Raw genomic sequence first — 25,237 nt, 5'->3', positions numbered from 1 at the left:
CTCTCTCTCTGTCTCTCTCTCTGTCCCTCCCCTGCCAGGATAAATAAACAAACATTTAGGAAAAACAAAAGAACACAGTTTTCCTAGACAGTGAGTCTGGTGCGGGGCCTGAGAGGATCCTGAGCTCCTGGGTGCTAATCCTGAGAACACACCGACCGGGGTTAAGGCTGCTCCCCCACAAATAAAAGGGTCTCGCTGTTTTATCACACCAAGCCAGGCGTGTGGCCTGGTGGACCAAGGGGACACCCGTGGGTCAGGGTTTACATTGTCTGCAGGGAGGGGACCCCCCCCCCCCCGAGGCCCAGGAAACCGGAAGGTCGGCACAGAGTGCTCAGGACCCCTCCGGGGGTGAGGCCAGGGCATTGCCCTGGAGGAAGAAGCCTTGCTGGCAAAGTCCACCCGGGCTGAGGACAGAAGCGACAAGTGGAAAGACAGATGTCGGCGGAGAGAGGAAAACAATGACACGGGGACAAAGACGCTGGCCATTGAGGCCAAGGGATTCAGGCTCCTGGGATCTGCCTCTCCAAGGCGACATCTGGAACAAGCAAAGGAAGGCAGAGACGAGAGAGAACATTCTGTGTGATACCTTTTAGAGCAAGTTCAAGGACAGGCAGCGCTAATCTTTGGGGACAGAACTCAGACGGAGAGCGGGGCGTGTTCCCCGTCTTGCCCTGGGCGGCGGTCACACGGGCATACACGTGTGCAAACATTCATCGAGGTGCACACTTAAGCCGTGTGTGCTTTGCCCAAAGGGGGTTACACCTGGGTGTGTCCACCCAGACTCGGCCTCACCGACTCATCTGTTGCACGGTTCCCGAGGCCTCCTGTGTGTGAGCTTGGAGAAAAAGTCACCGTCCGTGGCCCGGCCACACGGCATCCCCACCCCACGGCAAGCTCGGGGTCCTCAGGAGAGCCTGAGCACAAGTGGCCTCCGGGAACCAGGGGAATGTGGGCCAAAGACGCTGGTCAGGGGCTGGGGGACGTCAGTGGGTCGCCAAGATGCTCCAGTGAGATGTGACAGAACGGGGAGGCTGTCCCCAGGAGGGCACTGGAGGGACGTGTGCTCCGGGCAGAAAGGACAGTTCGTCCAGGAGGACAGAAGTGACGTGTGTTCGGGGAACCGCGAGCCTTCGGTCTGGCAGCAACGTGAGGGTCAAGGTGGGAGAAAGCCAGAATCTCGGCTGGGGAGATGGGAGGGCCCCCGCGGTGCCAGGCTTTTCCCCTAAGGGCAGAGGCTGGTCTCCAAGGGGTTTTGGGGCCGGTGGGGGCCAGCCGGGGCGCAGCTGCAGAGAGAAAGCCGTGTGCACACTCGCCCTCCCTGTGACCCAGTGGTTCCGCTTTGCTCCAGATAAACAAAAGCAGATGTCCGCACAAAGGCTCGCGTGGGAACGGTCACAGCAAAAAGCTGGAAATAGCCAAATGCCCAGGAAATGGATAAACCAGCTGTGATGTGTGCACACAGTGGAACTCTGCCCGGCAATAAAAAAGCGGGAGCCGCTGACCCACACGTCCGTGCGAGTGAATCCCAGGGCCACGAAGTTGAGCGAAAGATCCAGACACGAGAGACAACATTCCGGGAGATTCCATTGGTGTCCAGATCCAGAGTAGGCAACACGAGTGCATGGGGACAAAAGTCAGGAAAGGGGTTGATGGAGAGGACCACACCCACATGCCCTGTGACCTTTGTCCCCATGGCAAGCCCCACCCACCGACACTTTGACCTTTCTTATCTGCCCCTCACACCCCACAACACACGCGCACACACACACACACACACACACGCACAGCATCCTGGAACCCGGCTGGTCCCAGATGGAGCTTCTTCCTGGGAACAGAAAGTGGCCAAAGCCTTGATTCTTTCCTGGGACGGCTGCCACAGCACCTGACCCATGCTTGCCCTCATCCTCCCCACCACCTTTTCACACTGCAGGCCTGATCCCGTCACCCTCCTCCGGGGTCTCCCCTTTGCTCTTGGGGAAAAGACCAAAATCCCTCCATGGCCACCAAGCCTGCACGATCCGGCTCCTGTGAGCCTCCCCCACCCCACCCCCCCTCCCTCGCACTCAGACACACCACCCTTTCAGTTTCTCAAAACTCTCCTTCCAACCTCAGGGCCTTTGCACCTGCTCTTGGCCTCACCTGCAAGACTTTTGTCCCTAGTCAGTTCTTACACCCCCGCCCGCTTCTCAGCCCAGTTGTCTGTCTTGGGCAGCTTTTCCTCACGCTGCCCAACAGGTCAGTCTGTGAGAGCACGCCTATGGACTTAACCTCCCCACCGGGTCATCATCTCCTTGAGGGAAGGTCTGTGTCTTTCTCCCCCATCGTATGCCTGCTTCTCAGCACGGCGCCCAGCAAGAAATTCCTGCTGAGTCCCTGAAGGGCAGGGGGGCTCTGAGCTCCCTCCCTAGAGGTCACAGACCTTTCCAGGGGTCTTGGCTGAATTCCAAGGCACGTTCCTGCTGTGTGACCCCGGAGGAACCACTTCCCCTCGCTGACCCGAGCTGCTCCACCTGGGAGATGGGGTGCCAGGCTCCTGGGACAGCTGCCTCTGACCACAGACATCCTCGTGCCCGGGACTCTGTCCCGGAGCACTCGGGCGAAGGAAACGTCTAGGCCCTCGGTGAGCCACAGAGGTCTCAGAGCCAGGAGGCCACAGGAGCAGAGGAAAGTCTAGACTCGGGAGTGCAGTCCTCGGCCGCCAGAGAGAGGTGCACAAGCCCGTCTTTGCACGGACTCGTGAGGGGAGTCGAGCCAGGCCCAGCCTGATGACATTTAGTCTCCATGCCGTGGATTCCACCGTTGAGGCCAGCATCGCCTCGAGTGCAGGAACTGTCCCAAGGTGAGGCCGGGGCGGGGTGGGGTGGGGAGGAGTGGCGGGTCTCTGCTCGTGTCAGCAGATCTCTTCAAGCCCAGACAGCCGGGCTGCGTCTCCACGGCACCAAACATGCAGGGCCTCCAGTGCCTCGCCCAGACCCGACTGCGCCCGCCGCCGGCACCGCCCCTGGCAGCAGAGGGCAGGCAGCCGAGGGGGTCGGGTGGCAGGCTGTCCGGCGTGCTGGGGAGAAGTCGGTGCAAGGGGCCTGGGGCCTGTCAGGTCCTGCCGGATGCGGCCCTGCGAGCAAGGCGGGGCCCCTGTCTAGTCAGAGAGGCACCTCTGTCCCGGCCCCCCGGCCCGGGGCCCGCGTGCCGCAGGTGTGCAGGCAAGGGACCATCCTGCTGTCCTCCTGCTGCTGGAGACGGTGGCGGTGATCGCGACCAGCAGCCAGGAGCCAGCCAGGGTTCCGTTTGGTGCCAGCTCAGGGTGGTGTCGAAGGAGACTAAGTAGGTCTCCTTTCCTCCAAACGGAAACCGCTCGCGCAGGCCCTATGGAAGGAGCTGGGCGACGGGGAAGGGAGGCCGCCGCGAGGGGGCCGCCCCTCCCCGTCCCATCCCTCGGTTTGAATGTGGCCGCCGAGAGCTCCTGCCTCGGAGGGTGTTGGGAAATGCCGAGCACCTGCCTGGCGTCCGGTTGGGAGGGGCGACGTCCTAGCTTTCATCCCGTTTGGCCCCACCTTCGGCCCTCCCCCCGGGGCGCCACTCCTGCTCCGGGCCCCCCAGCCCCGGCCCTGGGCCCCACGCCAAGAGGGCTCGTCAGCTGCTTTGCAAGATCTTCACGGGGTCTGCCCGAGGCCCCGGGGGCTCCAGAGTCGCAGCCAGAGGGGGGCAGTCCCCGGCCCCATGAAGATGCGTCCTCTAAGCGCCGCTGGGCTCCGCCGCAGAGAGGGCGCCACCCTCGGGGTCGTGGGGGCGCAAGCACCCGAGCAGGCTGTGCTACAGGGACGGCGACGGCTCTGTCCTGGCCTCCGCCCTCCCTCCGTGACCTCCCCCGATCCCCCAGACTTCTGACGTCGTCTCTTTGCCAGCAGCGGCCACGCTTCACACCCCAGCCGAGACCCCTCGGGCCCCGCGCCTCGGCCTTCTGTGCCCAGCTGGAGAGGTCCACAGGCACCTCAGGCCGCAAGACCGTACGTGGCCACCCCCACCCCCGTCTCTCCCCGTCTTCGGCTTCTCCCCGAAGCGAATGCCCCGCCTGCCACCGTCCCACACGTGGCCCCCATCAGGAAAACGTTCTTGCCGCCTCCCTGTCCCTGCTCACCCCCGGGGGGTCGGCGGGGGGGACCGGGTAGCCCGAGTCCGCCTTGGTGGGAATATCCACACCACAGGGACCAGCAGGTGCACACACCAGGGCCCTGCTCTCGGAGGGGTGAGTGGTTCACGCTGAGCCAGGCAAGAGGCTCACCTCCAGTGTCGGTCTGTCGCCAAGTCCCGCTGACGCTGGCTCCAAAATGGGTGGAGATCCCATCCCTTCTGCACCCACACGGCCGGTACCTTGGTCCAAGGCAGCTTCGGCTCTCACTGGACAGCCCCCACTCTGCCCAGGACCTCCGGGGGCTCCCCGCTGCAGCCGAGCTTGTCTCCCAGCCCCTCAGGGGCCCCCTCACCCTCCCGTCCTCAAACAAGGCAACCACCTCCCACCCTGGGGCCTCTCCTGGGAGCACGTGTGTCCTGCGCCCCCAGACCGCCCCACCCCGGTTCTCTGAGTGGCCAAGCACGCCTCAGCTGACACGCGACCTCTCCAGAGTGGCTGCCGTGACGCTCATTGCCCCCACCCTCGAATGCCCTCCAAAGCCCCCTCTCGTTTCTCCCCTCCGACCCTGGGCCCTTGGGCACGGAAGCATTTGTCGCCTTTTGCCTCGTCTGGTTCATGGCTGGGGGAGGCTCCGATGGTTAACAGAGCACACGTCTACGAAACGCAAGCCCCAGTGGCCCCACTTAGTCCGAGCAGCGGGAGTGGAGACCGAGCGCGGAGAGGCTTGCCCAGAACCACAGGAAAGCAAGGCAGGGGCAGGGGCATGGCGGGCAGAGCAGGGCTCTCTGGGCGCCTGGAAGGAGGGCGAGGAGGCCCTTCCGGTCAGCTCCTGCAGGGGCCTGCCTGCATCTGAGGCCTGAGGGCAGTGGGAGCCCCTGGAGGTGGTCCAGCAGGGGAGTGCCGCCTCTCATTTGCAGTTTGCGAGCTTGCAAGAGACTCTGCGGGCCTGTGGGGCCTCAGCGGGAAAGGACGGGGCTCCGGAATCCCGTCTCCCACTTGGGTCCTGGAGCCCCGAGGCCGTCGTCGTAGGACTTCCGTGCTGGGCACCAGTGCTGTTCTGCAGAGAAACGTGCAAAATGCTCTTGGAGCTGTTCTCCTGTCCTGTCCTGTCTCTGGGAAAGGTCCGATCACATGACACTAAGTTAAATCCCGGAGGCCCTGACCCCACCTGCCCGAGAAGGCAAGGCCCCATAAAACCTGATAACGGTGGCAAACAAGGCTTTTTTTAGTAGCACGTGGGCCAAATGAAACAAAGCGAGTGATGCCCACCCCCACCCCCCCGCTCCCCGGGGCCAAGGGGCAAAAGCCACAGACGCCAGAAACAAAACAGCTCAGGAGCGCCAGCTCCGCTTCTGGCTTCTGGGTCCAGGACAATAAACCTGGGCCGCTCGGGAAGGGCCCGGAAGCTTGTTGGAAGGGCTGGTCAGACGGCCCTGGCAGCCCAGAGTCTGGGGGGGCTTCCTTCCACTGCAAGCCTACCTCTCGGCATGCCAAGGGGCCTGGGGCTTGCAGGTCGATGGCAGGACCCTCAAGGGTAGGGACGAGGAGGTGGGGCCCCAGTTTTCCGACAGACGAGGCGCCAGCTAAACCTCCAGCCCTAGACTGCAGGTTACTTACGATTTACGAGCCTGTAGGGAGAGAGGCACTGCGCCCCCAAGGGCCTAGCGCGAGCTCATCCAGAGCAGTCAAGTCAAAGGACTGTGCAGGCGTAGGCAGAGCCTTTGATGGAATTTCTCGTCCTCTCCTTCAGCAGTGGATCAAAACCTGGAGGGAATCACCCAGAAGCCTCGTGAAAGTGCAGGTTGTGGGGCCAGGGCGGGGGCCTGAGCCTCTACGTTTCTAATAAGTTCCCAGGTGCTGCTGCTGCTTCTGCTGGTCCGGGGACCACATTTCCAGAACCACTGGCCTCAAGGACATTTGGGGGGAGTGGGGCTCTGGGCTGGGTGGCTGGAAAACGAGCAGGTCCATGTAAATGACCACCCAGAATGAGAATGTCCGCATGGTGATACACAGAGGGGAGGGGTGTCCGCCTCTCCCTGAGGACCCACAGCCTCCCTGAGGACCCATGAGCTACCTGGGGGACAGATATTATCACCTCTGTACTACAGATGAGGAAACTGAGGCTCGGAGAAGTGAAGTAACGAACCCAAAAGACACGTCGGAGCTGATGCACAACCCATGGTCTCTGACTCCACAGACACTGTGTGCTGCCCTCTGCCGATGGGGGAACCGTGTCTCCTGGAGGAAGGAAGGACCTCTACTGGTGTGCCACAGGGCTCTGTCTTCAACCTCGGCCAATTCCCAGTGGTCACCTAAGACTGAAATATACGTCAGGCACGCCCGTCCATGCGCCTATGACATAAAGAGGGCTTTATTCACGTTCGGCAGTGTTTCCAGAGGCTATCTGGAAAGTCTGGAAGCAACGAGACTCATTAATTCATTCAGTCACTGTTTACTGAGCTAGCACTGTGTCCCAGGCCCCGTGCTGGACGCCTGCAATTCATCTGTGAACAAAACACAGAAGGCCCTCGGCTCAAAAATTGTCTCCACTTAGGATGACTATTGTTGTCTGTTATGCAAAGGTAATGGGAATTCGAATTCAAAAATCCAGCTGAGACTCCTTGGCCTCCCCCAGCTTCCTCTTTTCTCCCCAACGTGGTCCGGTTCCTGCCCCCAGGCCCCCCGTGTCTGGCAGGAATCCCCGCCGTTTCCGGTCCCGCTTCTCCTGTTTCTAGCACCCTGAACTTCCACGTTGGCTTTGGCTCCCGACCTGCGCTTTTCAAAGGCTGGGCCTTCGCCACCACGCGCAGACCCACGGTCAGCAGCGGGCGCGGGAGTCGCTCGCGGCCTTTGCTGTTAATATCGGCGCCTTTGCGGGGGGGGGACATGGGGGAGGGGGTCCCCTGGCTTATCGTAGCTGTTTCCCGCGGGGGGGGGGGTGCCCGGAATTCCGGGCTCACGGTATGGCGGTGCAGATGCCTGGGCGGTGGCCTAGAACCGAGTCGGGGAACGTGAGTCGCGTGCGGTAAATGAGGGGACGTAGCGGTGCGTCCAGTGGTGGAGTCGGTGGTTCTTTGGGACTCCGGCAAGACCCCCGCCGGGGTCACCAGCAGTCCTGGTGGTCTGGCTCCTCTGAAGCCGATTCCTCTTTTAGGCCTCGTGAGTCTCCCCGCAGCTGCGTGCGGAATGTGGTTGACAAAGGACCGGCCGCCAAGGTGGGAGGGGCTCCTCCCCCGGGGCCAGAGGCTTTCTGCTCGTCCCCTGCAGCTGCCAGGGCAGAGGCTCCCGGCCCCGCTGCACACAGGGACTCCCCGGAGCCAGCTGCACCCCAGCCCAGCGAGGTCAGAATCTCTGGGACCGAGGCCCGGGCGTTAGTATAGCTTTAGGTTCTCGCCGGGCGAGTCCCATGCGCAGCGGGGCTCTACAGTTCTGCTCTGCCATCGGCCTCTCACGTGCAAGACGTGGAAGCTCAGAGGGGTTAAGTCACCTGCCCAAAGTCACCCAGCTGAAAGTGATGGGGTCAGAGTCCCCATTTGTCTCACTCCTGGGCAGAACCCCCTGTCCACCCTGACTGTAGGGCAGGTACCTTCACTCTCCTGCCATAACTTTCCCCCTGGCTTTTCAGGAGGAGGGGGAATCGGGAGGCAGAGAGTGTGGCCGCAGGCTGGGGCTGAGCCCCCCCCCATCAGACTCTCCTCTGGGGGCCAACCCCACACTCCGCCTGTGGTTCCTGACCCCCCCCCCAGCTCTCTCCGTGGGTGGGAAGAGGGCCCCGCCCCCCCCCCCCCCACAGCTTTGACCTCATCTCCCCAGGCATCTGGCAGCTCCCACCGCTGTCCTGGGGCAGCCTGCGTGGCCCTGCCACCAGACAGCCAGATTTCGTTCCGGGTCCCCTCTGCCACCCCGTTGGAAACGGTGGCCTTGGGCAAGTCCCCCCGGGTTTCTTCATCTGCAAACTAAACTTGTTGTTGAAAATATTTGCCCACCCCCTGGTTGTGGGGAGTCAGTGAGATAAGGTGGTGGCAAAGCTCTGTGAGTGGGGAAGGCAAATATTAGCTCTACTGTTATGTGCTGGAAGAGCCTGGTCCCGTTGTGCCAGGGCAGCTGGAAGAACCCGGTCGCACTCCCACTCTAACCGCGCGCCGTGACTTGGGGTCGAATCTTAACATTCCCTGGGCCTCAGCTTCCTCACCTGTAGCATGGGAAAATAAGAGCGCCGTGCGGACTTTTCTCACTGGACTCGTGTACTGATTACATGCATCCGTCCCCGAAACGCTTTACAGTGTGGGCACCTCAGAAAGAGGGCGACTGTGGTGGTAGGTAGGCCCTTCGGGAGAGTTCCCGGGCCATGCCTCTGTGCTCCAGGCAGGAAGGAGACTTTGTCCCTTCCTTAGTTCATGGTCTTCCTTTTCCCCGGAAGGGTCCAGACTCTGCAGTCCCAGCCCCTGGCTCAAGCCCCAGTTCTGTCGCTCATGCTGTGTGCCCTCAGGCTCATGACTGGCCTCTCTGAGCCTCAGCTGCGTGTAGAGCACTTTCTGTCCACGCCCGGAGGTGCCTGGCCAGTGGCAGTGCTCTGGGAGCCGCCACGGGGAAAAGGGAGGCGGAAGGGCCAGAAGCAGCCCCTGGGAATAGTCCTAGGACTTTGTGGGGAGAGAGAAATCGCGGTTTTGACAGGGGATCCTTCCAATGTCAGGACCCCCAGAGGAGCGCCCCGAAGCTAGCCTGTCCTCACTTCCACTGGTTCCGCAGCACCCAAGCACCTGCAGGGAGCTTGGGGGAGCCCCGGGGGGCGGGGGGCTGCTGTGTCTGAGCTCCTTCCTACTGCTGGGCCCCTCCCTCTGCTGTCACCACCTTGCAAGGCCGGTGCCCAGATGGGAGAACTGAGGCTCAGAAGGGAAACGCCTCTCCCAAGTCACCCCGTCCGGCTGCTTGCTGCGCTGCGGACGCCCGTTGGGTGTGATTTCTCAAGGACTGAGAGTGTTCCTGGAACACGGCGGGACTTTCGCTGCTAAATCCAGGAATGTCCCGGTTTGCACGACCAGCCAGCAGCAGGTGCCAATGTCCAGTAAAAACCTAAAAAGGGCCACAGACATGCATTTTCCAGATGCCACACTAATCACGTAAAAAGAAACAGGTGAACACTATTTTAATGCTTTGTCTTATTTAACCCAAGATGTCTAAAATATTCTCATTTTACCATGTAATCCATATAAAGATGATTGAGACATTTTCCCTTCCTTTTTTTTTTTTTATTGTACTATTCAAAACCTAGTGTACTTTATGCTTACGGCTAGATTTGCCATATAAAATAGAGGCTGAAATTAACTGAATTTCAGATAAACGATGAAAAAAAAGTTGTTTCGTCTAAGTGCATCCTAAATATTGCATGGAATGTATTTACACTAAAAGCTTGTATCTTATCTGCAGTTCGGTTGCCTGAGGGCCTGTATTTGTGTTTGCTGCGTCTTGCAACCTTCGTTTCAGCACATCCGGATCCGGGCGCTCATATTCCAGATGCTGAAGGGGACGGGGCAGGTGTGGAGGGGTTGGGGCACCCAGTGGAGTCCCAAGAGAGCCAGTCACCCAAAGTCAACCTCCACAGACCTGCCTTCCCTCTCCATGGTCCCCAACCACCGTCCCTTTGTCGCCCGTGACATTTATCTATGTCTTGGCCAAGCTTTTTGGAAGCAAGTCAACACATTCTATTTCCCACAATCTCCTGGCAGATAAACAGGCGACGGGGCAGAAAGTCCACATCTCGCCCACACTTCTCTGTATCAGCAGATTTTCAAAATCCAGAAAAGGGATCAGGGCTAGCGGGGGCCACGAGGCAGGTCAGGAGGAAGGACAGGCCAGACCCAGAGACGGGGGACCCGGGCGCCCACCTCCTTCCCGGGCTTTCCTTTCTGGACCCCGAACCTCATCCTCACCCCACGTGGGCTGAGACGCTCCAAGTGGGAACCTCTGACCCGGGGTGTCTCTCTCTGCCTCAGTTTACACATCCAAACACACTGGAAGTTCCAGACCAGAGCCCTGGGATGGGGAGGTGGAGACGACGAGGCGGCCGGGCAAAGATACAGCCTGCAGCAGAGGTACGTCTGTGGAAGCCGCACTCCCCAGGCTGTCCCTGGGCTCCTGGTGCGTGGACGGTGCCCGTTCAGAGTGTCGGGGAGCGTTAGAAACAAGACCACGGCTGGAACGGCCACAGCCGTTGGAAACAGCCACGGCCCAGAGAGGGAGGCCACAGCCAAGGTCACACAGCACACCTACAAGGGGCTAGAAGCCACCCAGGGAGCCGCAGCCCAGAGCAGTGGGTTTCCCGCTGACCCCCCTCCCCACCCTGCTATGTACCCTGTCATATAGGACCCCGCAGAGCACTGCTGCTCAGGGGCCCGGGACTGTGGGTGCCATTTTCCCGTTGGCAAAGCCAGGCTCCAGGGGGGCAGTGCCTTAGCAGAAATCACCCAGCCCGGGGGGCTGCGCCCAAGCCCAGCACCCAGCAGGCCATACTCGGTGCAGCCCAGTCTGGCCCATCATGTGATCTGTGGGGCCCAGTGCAAATTGGGAGAATGAGGGACCCCTCATTCAAAAATTCACAAGGACTTTATTTTTTATTATTACCTTTTCATGTTTTATTTATTTTTGAGAGAGAGAGAGAGACCGAGTACGAGCCAGGGAGGGGCAGAGAGAGAGGGAGACAGAATCCGTGAAGCAGGCTCCAGGCTCCGAGCTGTCAGCGGGGCTCGAACCTGTGAACCACGAGATCATCACCTGAGCTGAAGTCGGATGCTCAACCGACTGAGCCACCCAGGCTCCCCTAATAAGGATTTTAGAGTGGCGACAGCAGAGCTTTAAAGCAAGCCCAGGGCCCTTCTGAGAGTGGGGTCCCGGGCACAGGGCACATACCCAGGAGCCCCCAAGGAGGAGAGCGCAGGCCGGAGGCAGGGGCTCCCCTCAGGCGTAGCCTTGTGGGGCCGCCTTCCCAGCTCATGACCCCTAACCTCCTCCCTGAGCCCAGGGTCTCCCTTCTCAGCCTGCTCTTTGCGCTGCCCCCCAAACCCTCCACCCACACCCAGCCTCCAGCCCTCCCTGTGCCAGCTTGCCTCTCTCCCTCTCCCCCATCCTCTCCTCCCCCCACCCCGTGGCTTCTCTCGGTCCATCTGTCCCTGCCGGTCTCAGCGGGACTCTGTATCCTCAGAGGTTGTCTTTCGTTGGTGGGATACCACACTCTGTCCCCAGTAGAGCCTCACAATCTGACCTGGTCCCCTTCCTCCTCGTCCCCCCACCTCACCTCCCTGTGCATACCCTGTGCTGTGCGAACCCCAGCCCCAGCCCCTGTGGCCACCAGGACCGGGAGAGAGACATCACCTCGGGCACAAATTATAAGGGGCACCAACGCATTCCATGATCAAGGGTCTTGTGTTCCTGCAGTATTTTTAAAAATCAAGAGTAACGCCGAAAATCCAAGATGAAGAAACATAGCAAGGTTTTAAATGAAGACAGCATCAGTATTCTGAGTTTTCTTTTTGCTCAGGCTCCAATATGGCTCGGCACGGTTACAGATCCTGTTTGGTTTTGAAATTGTAGTCTTTTGTGTATCCTTCACTTTTGCATTGTTTTTTGATTTTTTGGGTTTATTTATTTTTTTAAAGTAACCTTCACACACAACGTGGGTCTCAAACTCACGACCCCAAGATCAAGAGTCGCACGCTCCTCCGACTGGACCAGCCAGGCGCCCCTAGGTTTGATTTTCCAAAAAACCTTGCACTAAAATACTATTTTCTTCATCACTGAGTGTTCTCAGTGCCCCCTTAAATTTTGCACGCAAGGCGAGTTCCCCCTTGCCTGCCACAGGCCCCCCCCCCCCCCGCCGGCCAGGAAAGGACGAGGGGGCGGCATTCACGTCAATAATGAAAATCACAGCTAATGTGCACTGAGGTCTGTGGGCCAAATACTGTCCCAACCCTCCCTCCCTCCCTCCCTCCTTCCTTCTTGAGCACCTACTGTGTGCAGAGCACCATTCTAGATTTGGGATAAAGCAGACACGGAAACACTCCCCTGCCCACGCAGGACCCACCTCCTGGTCTGGGGAGACAGACAATGAAATAATAGTAAGGGTCAGCAAAACGTGAGGCGTGCGGAGAAAGAATAAGGAAGAAAGGGGGACTTGAACTAGGGAGCCAAGGGTGACATCGCTTACATACCACGCCCAGCCCAGGGGGGAAAGCCTGTTAGCCAGCCCCGTTTCTGGGATGAGGAAGCTGAGGCAGCTCGCCCAGGAAGTGGCAGAGCCCGGAGTCTCACCCTGGGCAGGCTGATGTCAGGAGGTTGGTCACTGAGTCGGGTGAGGCGGAGTGGAGAACAGCCGGGGGGGGGGGGGGGGGCCCCAAGTGCAAGCAGGGTGTGTGGCTTTCTCCACTCCCAACACAAGGGCCACCTCCAATTTTGGGAAGGCTGTCTTCCCTCCCTAAGAGAAAAGGCCAGGCTGGCTCGGTTGGGGGTCCCTTGGGGCCTCCGTTTACTGACTGAGCCCCAGGGGTGGGGGCCAGCCTGGCCACCCCCACCCCCACCCCCACCCCGGCCGCTGGGGGCCCTTTAAGGCTGGTCCTGGGTCTAGTGCAAGTTCATTCATCCAGGGGCCCCTGCTGACTCACGCTTATGAAAGTGATTTTCCTGGCCCCGCCCCGCCCACCCGCCTCCTCCCAGCCCGTGAAATACCCTCGCCTCCCTGACTCGCACAGCCTGCTCGGTCCGGTCCCCACGGGGCAAAGGCAGCCCGTTCCCCGGTGGCTCTGTGGCCCCGGCCCTCCAGGCGCCCGCCAGGTCAGGCTCCCCGGGTTCCCTGCAACGCCTGCGGGTCAGGTGAGTGGCCTGGGGGCGGGAGACAGGGGCGCGGCTGGGCAGGGGGGCCGGCAGGCCCCACTAAGAAGCTCTTCGGGCCGCCGCCGGGTTCCTCCTCCGCCCCTGCGGGCCATGACCATCTCCAGGTGCCTGGCACCCTCCGTCCCCGCCGCCCGCCTTCGCCGGTCCACGTGATGCTGCTCTTGGCAGGAAAGAGGCGTGGCCAGCCCGGCGCGCTGCCCAGCGAGGCCCCTGGGTCCTGCGGCCAGGCTGCTGGGCTGGGTGCTTCTCCCGGCCTTCCGGGCCGCCCCGGGGGGTCCCCAGCACTTGGCGTCTGACAGAAGGTTGGGGTGCAGAGAACCAGGGGTCTGGGAGCCTCTGAACTCTTGGGGCTCAGGAGGGGGAGGCTCCAAAGGGAGGGGCTGCAGGGGTGTGTGCCCAGGCTGCCGGCAGGTGGCCCTTGTGTCCAGAGACCCCCCTCGCCTTCACCCTGCCCCGCAGCCTCGTGTCACTTTCTTGGTGGCAACTGTCATCGTGCAGTCTTTTCCCCGGTTATCCACGGGCAGGCCTCGCCCTCGAGGCCATCGTCTCAGACATTTCCCAGGCAAGATGGCGCCTCTGTGCCCCGGGGTGGGGGGCGTCATCAAAGTCAAATGAGCAAAGGGCCGCCGGAGGTGCCCAATAAGTGCAGCCGAACTGGTGCCTCAGTGTCTCCGAACAGTTTTAAGCCTTCCTCCCCCGGAAAGTGCCTGTGCTACAAACTTCAAAGAAACATCATTTACAGATGCCGTTATTTCCATTCCTTTGATGCCGATTTGCTTCTGGGAGTTAGTCAGTCTTTCATGGGAGCCTTTTTGCTGTCCAGGCAGCGCGGGCCGGGGGGGGGGGCACTCAAAGAAAAAGTTAACATTAAAAAGGTGACCGTGCCAACGCCACAGCACTAAAAAGCATAACTGGGATGGGTGTGGTTTCAGGTCGCCTGCTGTCAGTAGGCAGTGTGTGCCTTCTTCCAAGGTCATGAGAGCTTTTGGCTGCTCAGGACCTCGGGACGCTGCACAGGAGGGTCCCCTGGGTCGTGACCTCACATGGGTGGCATCGCCCTGGTGGTAACTGGGTCCCTCCACCTTCCGGGAAGCACAAGAAGAGGGCAAACGAGGGCTCGGGGAGTGCCCCTCTTCACTGGGGGTGGGGACGCTCAAGGGGCAAGAGAGGGGACGGGCATGCCCAGGGCGGGCTCGGGTCCCTGGGAGCACGTTGCGTGCTCGTTTCGGGGGGCTGTGGAGCGTCTAGGTGAACCCAAACCACGGGTGCCAAACCCTCGTTCTATCACCCACTGGCTCTGTGACCTCGGGGGCATGGCCTCACCTCCCTGAGCCTCAGTTTTCACATCAGTGAAGTGGGTTTGCAGGAGAATGAAAGTTGCTAAGGCACAGCTTTCAGCAAGGACATCACCTGGGTCCCTGTTGTTCCTGGGGACAGTCATGAGGAGGGGTGGGGCCCTGGGGCTCTTTGGCGGTTCCGGGAGAAAGTGTTCTGGGAACTATAATCCTGTCCTCCAGGACCACCAGGCTCACCCGTGGACCCGTGGCCTCCCTCCCCACCAGCAGAGGGGACAGGGCAGAAGGATGAGCCCGGCTGGGAATGGCCCCCATCACACTCCACTCTGGAGAAGGGCTCGCTGGCCTCAGCTTGCCTATCTGTAATATGGGAGCGAGCCTAAGAGTACATATGACAGTGCATGCTGCTAATTAAATAAGAATCAAATTAATGTGGATAAAGTGTTTCGAACATGCTTTGTACCTAGCCAGCTCCATAGAAGTCCAGAAGTGTTAGCCTTTTGTGTCGTTCTTGTTAGTGGTGGGGGGGACCACCCCCAAGTCCTCTCCCCTGGGCCCAGCAGCGGCATGGAAGGCTGTTTTCAGGGGGCCCGAGAGCACCGAGGAGGGAGTCCCTGACGTGCCCCCTGACGTGCCCCTTCCCGCCGTGTGACTCCGGAGACGTCCTTTAACCTCGAGCCTCCCTTTTCCTGCCAGGTGGAGGTGACACGGCTCACCTCTCAGGGCCTGCCTGGGGGTGGGGGCTGCTGTTTCTGTCACTGTGCACGCATCAGACGTCGTATCCTGGCTCCGTCACATTTCGTCGGCTATTCACGGTTTTTTGGACGAGTGGGAATTAGTTGCCCACTTTTCCAAATCAGAGAATGCACGTAGAAATCCAGATTTCCGCCTTCTCCGGGAGAATTCTGATGGCAGTGACCCTGGGCCCCCCCTCCCTGGGGCCATATGACCACCCACTCACTTTGTACGTGTGTGTGACCCTGTGACAAGCCCCGGGTCTCCCTGGGGCTGGCCGGGGTCACACATGGTGCACCCGGGCAAAGCCTGGCACCAGTTAGCCCTGGGTTTAAGAGGCAGCTTTGTGGCACTGAGCGACCTGTGCGTCCCCTCTGGGCTCCAGTTTACGCATCTGTGAAATGGGATCATAACTGACAGAGCTTTCTGCGTGGGGCCGTATGAGCAGAACACGGGAAGGAGCTAGGTCGGTGCTAACGGCCACCCATTCCTGACGCACTCGTGTGGGTGCTGCCTTGGGGCCCTCAGGACGGCAGGGTGTGGACGGTGGGCGAGCCCGGGGGCCCCCGTTAGCTGGGTTTGGGGGACGTGGAGGGAGAAGGTGAGTCTGGAGCCTCCTCTGCACCTGCAGCCTCAAGAGCGGGGTCTCCGTCGCTGTGAGTGATGCGGGCCCGCGGCCAGCAGGGGGCGCTGGTGCTCCAGAGACCAGCCAGCTTGGAACACTTTTCTCCAAACCTAGTTCCCCGGGGCGGGGGGGGGGGGGGGGGGGGGGCAATTCTCCACAAGCCCACCTGTTCCAACCGAGCCCCCTGGAACAGGCAGTGAGCCCTGGTCCTTTCCCGGCAGCACATTTTTCTCCAGCCGGTGCTTCACGGCCGTCACCTCACTGTGTCCCCCAACAACCCTACCGGGTGGAGACCGCTACTCCCACTTTATAGACGAGGAGCCTGACCCGGAGAGGTCCGGGAATGGGCCCCTGGTCACCAGCTAGGAAGTGCCGTGCTAGGGCCGGGTGATGGCTCCAAAGTCCACTGGCTGCTTAGAGATCTGAGGGCTGGACCGGGGTGGGGGCGGTGGCTGCCACCACGTTGTCGGCCAGGGCTTGCCCCTGGGTTGAGAAGAAGAGGCCTTACAGAAGGTGGACGGGAAGCTTTGGGTGTTGTCACTGCCCGCCGATGAGATGGGACGAGTGGGGTGCAGCACAGACGTGGAAGTGACCGGGTCGGGAGAGGGGACTGTTTGGAACGGAGCAGGTGCGAGGAGGGGAGAAGGAGCAGGGGAGCGGCATCTTGACTGGCCTCAGGGAGGATCTTGGACTTGACCCCGAGAGCCAAAGGACAATACCCCGTAGCTGGGAAGTGCCTGCATGACACCCAAGGCTCACCGAGTGGCCCCTCCTCTCCCCCAGATCAGCTGCCGGCTCCCAGCCCCCCACCAGCCCCAGCCATGAACATCCACAGGAGGGACCACCTTGGCACCGACCGTTCGGAGCCCCTCCCAGTCCTCATCATCGGTGAGTGCTGCCCGGGGCAGGGGGAGGGGACACGCTGAGCCCCTAGAGTGGAAGGTCAGGAGCCAGGCAAGCCCAGGCCTGGCCTTTCTTTACCACCGTTGCCTTTAAAATCGGCCACTGAGTTGTATGGAAACCAATTTGACAATAAATTTCATATTTAAAAAAAATAAAAGTTAAATGGAAAAAAAAAAATTAGCCACTGAGCATTCACAGTGCGCCTGATGAGGTGCCCAGCAGCTTATAAAATGTCGTTCCCGTTCCCTGTAATCCCTCCAGGAACCCAGGGGGCCAGAGCAGAACCATCACTGAGGTTGCCTGGCGAGAGCGGAGGAGGGGGGTGCAGGGGGGAGGCCTGGTCCTAAGCCCACGACAGTCCCTGCGCCTGGCCCTGTGCTAGGTGCCCGCAAGAGGGGTTACGGCTAAAGCATGTGGTTCCTGCCTCAGGGCTGCCCAGTGGGAGACAGGCGGCCCCTCCCCCCGTGCGAGCCGAGATCCGAAATGGCCATTTCTGTAAATCAAAAAGAGCCGAACGTCAGCGATTTCATACGGGTTTGTCCTAATTCCACACACGAGTAATCTTCTCAGCAGCACAAGATAAGGAGGAGGGGAAAGACCGATAAGAAACGATGTCACGAGGTTAAATGCCCAAGAAGTGCCATGCACAGGCGGTGTGAGTCATTCAGGCCCGGGGAGCAGAGACCCCCACCGGTGGCTCCACACCCCTCCTCCGCGCCCCTGCTCTCACCCCTGCAGAGCACGGAACAATCTGTGCTCTAATATTTTACTCGTCTATGTGACATCCCACACGGTCAGCTCTGGGCTAACGGGACTAGTTCTTAGTGGTCTTAGAATCTCCGTCACGTTGCTGTGTGACCACAAGCAAGTTACTCAACCTCTCTGAGCTCCCGCTCCCTCCCGGGATGAAAAGGGGGAAAGGGTAGCGTGCACCCACGAATGTTATCGGGAGAGAATGGGGGCCGAGGCACGCACGACAGGGCCTCGTGCGGGGCCCGGTCCGGCGGGGGGGGATCGGTCAGTTTCTTATTATTTGGTTGTTAAAATCCCTTGACACATCGCAAGTGCTCGACAAATGTCAGCGATTGTCGTGAGAGTAGTACAAGAGTACAGCGCCCGGCGCATAGTAGGCTCTCGACGATCGTTCAGTGCTTCGGTCACTGGCCATTGTTACGCACAGTGGCCGGCTCGGCTAACGGCGGAATAGATGTTCTGTTTTTACGAACGAAAAGCCAATCGATTGAGCAAGTCAGCTCAAGACCAAAGCCCTCGGTACCTCTGACCCCACCCTGTCTCCTCAGGCAACGGCCCCTCAGGCATCTGCCTGTCCTACCTGCTGTCCGGCTACACCCCCTACGTGAGGCCAGATGCCGTCCACCCGCACCCGCTGCTGCAGAGGAAGCTCGCCGAGGCGCCGGGGGTCTCCCTCCTGGACCAGGTGGGCCAGAGCTCTGGGGATGGGGCAGGGGACACGCACACCCTGGGGAAGCAGGGCAAGAATACAAATACGCGGTGGTTAGACCACAAGACCACGTGAGGAAGGCGAGCGGCCACAGGGGCCGGCCCGGAAATCGTGCCAGGAACCAGGCCCGTCTTTCGCGATCGGCAGCTGAGACACCAGCTTCCCTTACGTCCCCTAGACCAGCGGGTGTAAACCGGGGGACGACCCTGCTCTCCAGGGCCCCCTCGGCCATCCCCGGGGACAACGTCGGTTGTCACAACTGCGGTTACCCTCCACGCTCCCGCCGCAGAGCGCGGTTGAGAAATTCCGCCCTGGGTAGTTCATTTCACTAGCCCCTGCCCCAGGGAGCTCACCAATGCTCCATCCACGCCCCTGGCCTTCCAGAAGGCCGCTGGCTGTCCACCTCCTCCTCCCAGCATTTTCCCCTCCTCCTAGCCCCTCCCGCCCTCAAGCTGGTGGATGAGGAAGCAAGCTGGCATTTGGTCTAGATCGGCATCTTTCAAAATGCCTTCAACAGGACACCAGTTCCTCAGAGAAGACGTTCCTACTCCAGGAAGTCTGAGGGATGCTCGGGTTTGGCAAAACTACAGGGAAATTCGGCTGCAGGACTTGTCAGAGCCTTTAACATGCTGCCGTGCCTTATCTCTTAGTGAGAGGCAGCACTTTCTGGGTTTGTCTGGCCACCCTGATACTAGGGTGGGAATGCAAAGCCGGGCAGCCTTGGTCCAGTGGCCCCTCTGACCCGTGCACCCCCTCCAGGACCTGGATTACCTGTCTGAAGGCCTCGAAGGCCGGTGCCAAAGCCCCGTGGCCCTGCTCTTTGACGCCCTCCTGCGCCCAGACACAGACTTCGGGGGAAACATGGAGTCCGTTCTTACCTGGAAGCACCAGAAGGAGCGAGCCATCCCCCACATGGTCCTAGGCCGGAACCTGCCTGGGGGGGCCTGGCATGTGAGTGGGGGCCGGGAGAGGCGGGCGGGGGGGATCTGGGCTCAGTCTACCCGGAGTGTCGGAGAGATTTCCTCCCCAAGATTAGGACTCTTCCGTTTCCTGCCTTTTCCCTATTCCCTCCCCCTCCTGCTCTACCCACCGCCCCTCTGCCTCCCTCCCCACCTGCCCTTTCTGCCCCCTCCCCAGCTGAGGCCTCCCACCCCCTGCCGACCTGCTGGGCTGGGGGCTAGGAGAGGCCTGGACCGAAGGACTCCTTTTGCCCACAGTCCATTGAAGGCTCCATGGTGACCCTTAGCCAAGGCCAGTGGATGGGGCTCCCAGACCTGCAGGTCAAGGAGTGGATACGCAGGAAGCGGAGGTGAGGCAGTTCTGGAAAGCCCCGGAGGGTGAGGAGGGCGGGGTGACCCGGGCCTGCCCCCATGCGGAGCCCAGGAGCCGGAGGGAAAGGGGCTCAGGGCCACCAACGCGGCCCTTCCTCCTGCCCGGGGCAGGACACTGAAGCCCCGGTGGGGAGAGGGCCGCCCGGGGCTGGGCTCACCCCAGGACTCCCCGCCAGTGCTCCCGCCTGGCCCACAAGCCCCTGACGGGGGGCCTGGGCAGCATCCCAGCCCCTGTGGGAGGGGGACAGCTGGCCCTGCCCTGGGGCTCCGACCAGGCTCCCCCCACCCCCACGCCCCTGCCTGTCGCTAGCCCATGGTTGGGGGTGGGGGGGTGGGTAGGTCTCTCCCTCTTGTTTCCTGCTCTGTCGTGACCTCCCTGCACGCTTCTGACCATCCTGGGGGAACAGCTCATTCCCTGAACAAACGAGTCCCAGCCCCTGCCCTGTCTGGGGAGCGAGGCAGAAAGTTGCCCAGGGCCTCAGGGTCGGAGGGGGTCGCCGCACGGGTGGTGACGCCCTGTCCCCTCCGCCCCTCACAGGCCTCTTGTCTCCCACCCAGCCACCCCGTTTCACAAAGCCTTTGTGTCCCTGCAGATTTGGTCAGAAGACACCCAGGCTAGCGTCGTGACGTGTTAACAGACAGATGGGAACTTAGGTTGTAATTGTAGGCGTGCCCTTTTATAGCCTACTTTTCTTTTTTTTTTTTTTTAATGTTTTCTTATTTATTTTGAGAGAGAGTGAGAGAACGAGTGGCAGAAGGGAAGAGAGAGAGGGAAAGAGAGAGAGACTCCCAAGCAGGAACTGCACGGTCAGCACAGAGCCTGGCTCGAGGCTCGCGCTCACAAACCGTGAGATCGTGACCTGAGCTGGGATCGAGAGTCGGACGCTTAACCAGCTGAGCCTCCCAGGCGCCCCTCCTTTTATATTCTACTTTTAAATTTAACGCTCCGGCCTCAGGATTTCACCCCGTGAGGACAGTGTTCGTAACCAGCCTTTTACGTGGCCGCGTAATATTCCCGATTCAGCACTTCTCCGCCTACTCCTGTGACTATTCCTACTCACGGGGGGGGGGGCCCTGAGCTGAGGCGGGGGGTGCAGGGAGGCCCACACCCACAGCAGGTGCCCTCCCGCCCCCCTGGGCTGCCGCCGCCACGGTTCCTAAGCCCTGCCCGGTCCCGGGGCTCTCCTTCTGTCCCACATGCCCTTCTTAGAAGGAACCCTGGAGGTAACACCTTAGGCCCATTCTTTGAAACCATTTTGACTCCGAGAAGGGCAAGTGACAAGTTCACAGAAACAGACCCCAGGGCTCCGGTTTCAGAAGCAGGCTAGCGAGCTGGGCCGCGCGGCACAGCCTCGGGGGACACAGTGTGAGCTCGCACCACACTCGTCCCGGTCCCCGTTGGGGGAGTCACAGAGGATTCTCCTGAAGTGAGCTCCTCCTTAACGACACGCCCACACTCGGGGAAGCTGACTCCCCTGAGGTCGCACGGGTCCCTGGAGAGAGGAGCTGAGATCATGGCAAGCCCCTACCTCAGCCACCCTCGATCCCGGCCCTGCGGTCATTGCCCTGGGAGGGGCGGTGATAACAGCGACCCGACAAGAGTAACAATGCTGCAATAAAACAGTCTCTCCTGTGGCTGTGTGTGCCCCCGAAGGCCTCCTCATCCTGGTCCCCAGTATGATGGTGACAGTCCCCATCACAGACCCCTTCCTCCTGCCCGGGGGGGACCTCTCCTTCCCCTCCCACCCCGTGGATCAGTTTTCCCTGTTTCTGAACTTTATAGACATGGAATCCTCCCGTTATTTTTTTTTAAACATTTTAAATCTTTATTTATTTTTGAGAGAGAGAGAGAGAAAGAGAGGGGCAGAGCATGAGTGGGGGAGGGGCAGAGAGACACCGAGACCCAGACTCCAAAGCAGGCTCCAGGCTCCGAGCTGTCAGCACCGAGCCCGACGTGGGGCTCGAACCCACAAACCGCGAGATCGTGACCCCATCTGAAGTCGGACGCTCAACCGACTGAGCCCCAGGCGCCCCGGAATCCCACCATATTTACGTGGGTCGTTATTTAGTCCTTGGGAGTAATAACAGTGGCTGAGGCTTAACCGGTCACTTACGACCTGTCAGGTTGTTTCCTAAAGCTTCTGGTCACATGACCCTCTAACCCTCTCTGCAACCACATGAAATAGAACCATCACCACCGTCCTCCCCGCTGTGTAGCTGAGGCACGGAGGGCTTCAGGCACAGAGCTCACCGGCAGCAGAGCTGGGATTTGAACCCAGGCCACCTGACTCTGGTGGCCACACTCTCACCCCGGCCCTCACCACGGCCCACCGCCAGCCTGGTCACCCCCCGATGGCCCCTTTGTGGCCCCCACACCCCGGTCTGCCCTCTGACACCCCCGCTTCCTCAACCCTTCCCTTCAGAGGCCTTCGCAACAGCCGCGCCACGGCTGGGGACGTCGCTCACTACTACAGGGACTATGTGACCAAGAAGGACCTGGGTCGCAACTTTGTGTCCGGCGCCGTGGTCACGGCCGTGGAGTGGGGGACGCCTGAGTCCGGCGGCTCCGGGGGCCGGGAGCCCAGCCCCCTCTTCCAGGTGAGCGGCTTCGTTACCACCGAGGACCGGAGCCAACGGCCCTTCTCCCTGTGCGCCCGCAACGTGGTCCTGGCCACGGGCACGTCGGACAGCCCGGCGCGGCTGGGCATCCCCGGGGAGGCCCTGCCCTTCGTCCACTATGAGCTGGCGGCCCTGGAGGCGGCCGTGAGGGCGGGCGCGGTAACCCCAGCCTCCGACCCCGTCCTCATCGTGGGCGCGGGGCTGTCGGCGGCCGACGCGGTCCTCTACGCGCGTCACTGCAACATCCCCGTGATCCACACCTTCCGCCGGCCCGTGGACGACCCCGGCCTGGTCTTCAACCAGCTGCCCAAGATGCTGTACCCCGAGTACCACAAGGTGCACCAGATGATGCGGGAGCAGTCCATCCTGTCGCCCAGCCCCTACGAGGGCTACCTCAGCCTCCCCGAACACAGGGTGCTGCTCTTTAAGGCCGACCGCCAGGCCGTGTTCCGGGACCGCGACGGCCTCCAGAAAGTCTTCGGGGTCGCCCTGGTGCTGGTCCTCATCGGCTCCCACCCCGACCTCTCCTTCCTGCCCGGGGCGGGCGCTGACTTGGCCACGGACCCCGACCAGCCGCTGAGCGCCAAGAGGAACCCCGTCGACGTGGACCCCTTCACCTACCAGAGCACCCGCCAGGAGGGCCTGTACGCCGTGGGGCCGCTGGCTGGGGACAATTTCGTGCGGTTCGTGCAGGGCGGGGCCCTGGCAGTGGCCAGCTCCCTGCTGAGGAAGGAGGCCAGGAAGCCACCCTAACACCCGGCCTGGCATCCTCGTCCCCAGGCCCTAAAGAGGAAGGGAGATTACACAGCCCAGCTAGACGCCCCAGTGAGCGGAGGGGGCCTCCCCTGGCGGGAGAAAGAGGGGCCGCGAGCCCGTGCGGCAGGCCTCCCCGATGAAGATGAGTGGGGGACCCAGGCAGTCTGCGCGCAGACCAGTGCCCGGGCCGGGAACAGAAGCCGCGGGCCGGCGTGGGCCGTGATCTGGGGTGAAAGCCGCTGGTACGAGCTGGGGTCACCAGGGCCGGCTGAGCACAGAGCCAAGAGGACTGCAGGCCTTGCTCCTTCCAGAATCCGGTCCCAATTAAACCCAGTGCCCGCCTCCACTCGTGTGTCTGAGGATTCTGTTGCATGGGGAGGGGGCTGGGTGTCTGGGGGGGGGGCACAGGGCCATGTGGGAGATCCTCGGGCGGGGGAGTTGTGTGACAAGGGATGGTCCCGCACGTGGGGGTACCACTGTGGGCGGGAAGCGGGGGAAGGCTGTGTGCGGGGAAATGGTATGCCGGGGAGGCCCCTGCCCACCCCTCCAGTCTAGTCCCGGCCCTTCTCCCACGCTCCCTCCCGGCCACACGCTTTTCAGTCCCTCATGCTCCCATGCTTGCACCTGCCACAGGGCCTTTGCAGGGGCCGGTCTCTCTGACTCCTCTTCCTTCCACTCTCTCAGCCTAAGCACATCACTTCCTCCAGGAAGCCTCCACTGCCACGAGCCCCTCCGTAGCCACCAGGACAGTCCCCCGTTCACGGCCCAAGGTTCTACCTCTTCATGGCAGTTCAGCTTTCGGGGTTGGTTTATCTGTGGAATCGCTCCCGTATCTGACTCTGCCCACCAGGGTGTAGGTTGCAGGAGGCCAAGGACACCACCCCCCCCCCCAGCCCTGTCTGTTCTGCTCACTAGTGGAAGCCAGTGCCTCCAACGGGCCTAGGACCTAGTGGAAGCTCCTTAACTCATCCTTCGGGCCCGTTGAGGATGAAGGGATGGCTGGATAGATGGATGGATGGATGGACAGATAGACGGATGGATGGATGGATGGATGGATGGATGGATGATGGATGGATGGATGGATGGATAGGGGTGTGTGAGGAAGAGAGTGTCCTGGTGCAAAGAATGGTCTGGGCGCTGTGCGACGAGGTGGGGGACGGTTGAGGAGGCATGCAGGCCCTCGCGGGAGTGCTGGGGGAGGCCCAGCGCCTGGGCACTGATCTCGGGAGCTTCAGCCAGCAGAGGGCGCTCCGGACTCGCCGGACACCCGCGCTTCGGCCCTTGCGGAGGCGCCGCGGGTAGGGTGGGGGGAACCTGCGGGAGGGGGGGCAGCGGGAGACTTTCGGGGGACAGCCCCCAGGGACGCCCCCTGCCGCGCAGCCAGACGCCCGCCCCCCCCCCCCAACCCGGCGCCGACCGGGCGGCCCCTTCCGTGGCCGGGGCTGGGGTCCGGCGCCCAGCACCGCGCCCCCGCGGGTAGCCCTCTGCCGCCGCGCCCGGCTCCCGGGGTGGGGGTGGGGGGCAGAGGGGGTGGGGCGGTGGACACGAGGCACGTGGCTCGGGGTCCGGGCGGAGCGCCCCCCCCCCCCGCCCCGTCCCCCGGTGTCGGCCCGTCCCCGCGGTGGCCGCGGCCGCGGGGCCGCGGGAGGGAGGGCGGGGCGGCGCGGGCGGCGCGGGCGGCGGCGGCGGGGAGGGGTCGCGCGGGGGCGGGCCGCGGGCCGGGCGGGGGTCGGCGGGCTTCCGGGCGGCGGCGGCGGGCGCGGCGCGATGTGCGAGCGGGCGGCGCGCCTGTGCAGGGCCGGCGCGCACAGGCTGCTCCGGGAGCCGCCGCCGCAGGGCCGGGCGCTGGGCGGGCTGCTGCGCTGGGTGGGCGCCAGGATGGGCGAGCCCCGGGCGCCGCTGGCCCCCGACGCCCCCGACGCCCCCGACGCCCCCGCCGCGGACCCCGGCCCCGGCCCCGGCCCGGGGCCCGGCTCGCCGCGCGGGGGCACCGCCGTCATCCTGGACGTGAGTACGCGCCGGCCGGGACCCCGAGCCCCCTCCTCCCACCAGGGGCGCTCCCGACGCCGCCTTCCTCAGTCCCCGCCGGGACCCGCGAGGCCCCCTCTTCCCCCGGCGGGGGACCCCCCTCCCCGGGCGCTTTCCCCTCGGCGGCCCGGAGAGGACCCGCACCCGGCCCCTCTGCGTCCCAGAGCGCGACCCCAGCCCCTGCAAGTCCCGGCGGGTCTCCATCCCGGTCTAGTCTTGTCGCTGGACCAGGACGATCCCCTTCCACCCGCTCCCTCCCTCCTCTTCTGGGGATCCCCACCTTCTCCGAGCCCTGGAGCCCTTTGCCGGCCACCGCCCCCCTACTTTTATGCTGGCCGAGCCCTTACCCTTTCCCCAGCCCTGCACCTCCTCCTTTACCCCCATCCGCTGTCGGTTGCGAGCACCTGCCGCCTCCGGGCCCCCTCCTCCTTTCCATCCTGGATCATCGCCTGAATCGCTACTTTTCTGAGA

At 62.1% G+C, this 25,237-nt stretch overlaps 2 protein-coding genes across 2 annotated transcripts in view; both read left to right on the top strand.

The window, feature by feature from the left end:
• Window positions 1–12,909: 12,909 nt before the first annotated feature.
• Window positions 12,910–23,084, top strand: OSGIN1 (oxidative stress induced growth inhibitor 1). The gene is made up of 6 exons (XM_030298015.2): window positions 12,910–12,991; window positions 16,451–16,555; window positions 17,872–18,008; window positions 18,792–18,983; window positions 19,250–19,341; window positions 21,787–23,084. The coding sequence occupies exons 2-6, from the start codon at window positions 16,489–16,491 to the stop codon at window positions 22,733–22,735; spliced, it is 1,437 nt and encodes a 478-aa protein (XP_030153875.1). The 5' UTR covers window positions 12,910–12,991; window positions 16,451–16,488; the 3' UTR covers window positions 22,736–23,084.
• Window positions 23,085–24,505: 1,421 nt separating this feature from the next.
• Window positions 24,506–25,237, top strand: part of NECAB2 (N-terminal EF-hand calcium binding protein 2) — a 28,523-nt gene continuing 27,791 nt past the window's right edge. The window contains exon 1 of the mRNA XM_030297441.1: window positions 24,506–24,745. Within this exon, the coding sequence (XP_030153301.1) occupies window positions 24,506–24,745 (240 nt within the window). The remainder of the gene's footprint in view (window positions 24,746–25,237) is intronic.

The sequence above is a fragment of the Lynx canadensis genome, chromosome E2 (genome assembly GCF_007474595.2).
Source record: "Lynx canadensis isolate LIC74 chromosome E2, mLynCan4.pri.v2, whole genome shotgun sequence".
Taxonomy (NCBI): domain Eukaryota; kingdom Metazoa; phylum Chordata; class Mammalia; order Carnivora; family Felidae; genus Lynx; species Lynx canadensis.
The sequence above is the reverse complement of the archived record's forward strand: the minus strand, read 5'-3'. Positions and strand labels throughout refer to the sequence as shown.

Excerpts from the sequence above, each read along its gene's own strand:
- OSGIN1 (XM_030298015.2), top strand. The coding sequence starts at position 16,489 with ATGAACATCCACAGGAGGGACCACCTTGGCACCGACCGTTCGGAGCCC. Across the intron at positions 18,984-19,249 it reads TGCCTGGGGGGGCCTGGCAT|TCCATTGAAGGCTCCATGGT; the intron begins GTGAGTGGGGGC and ends TTTTGCCCACAG. Across the intron at positions 19,342-21,786 it reads TGGATACGCAGGAAGCGGAG|AGGCCTTCGCAACAGCCGCG; the intron begins GTGAGGCAGTTC and ends CCTTCCCTTCAG.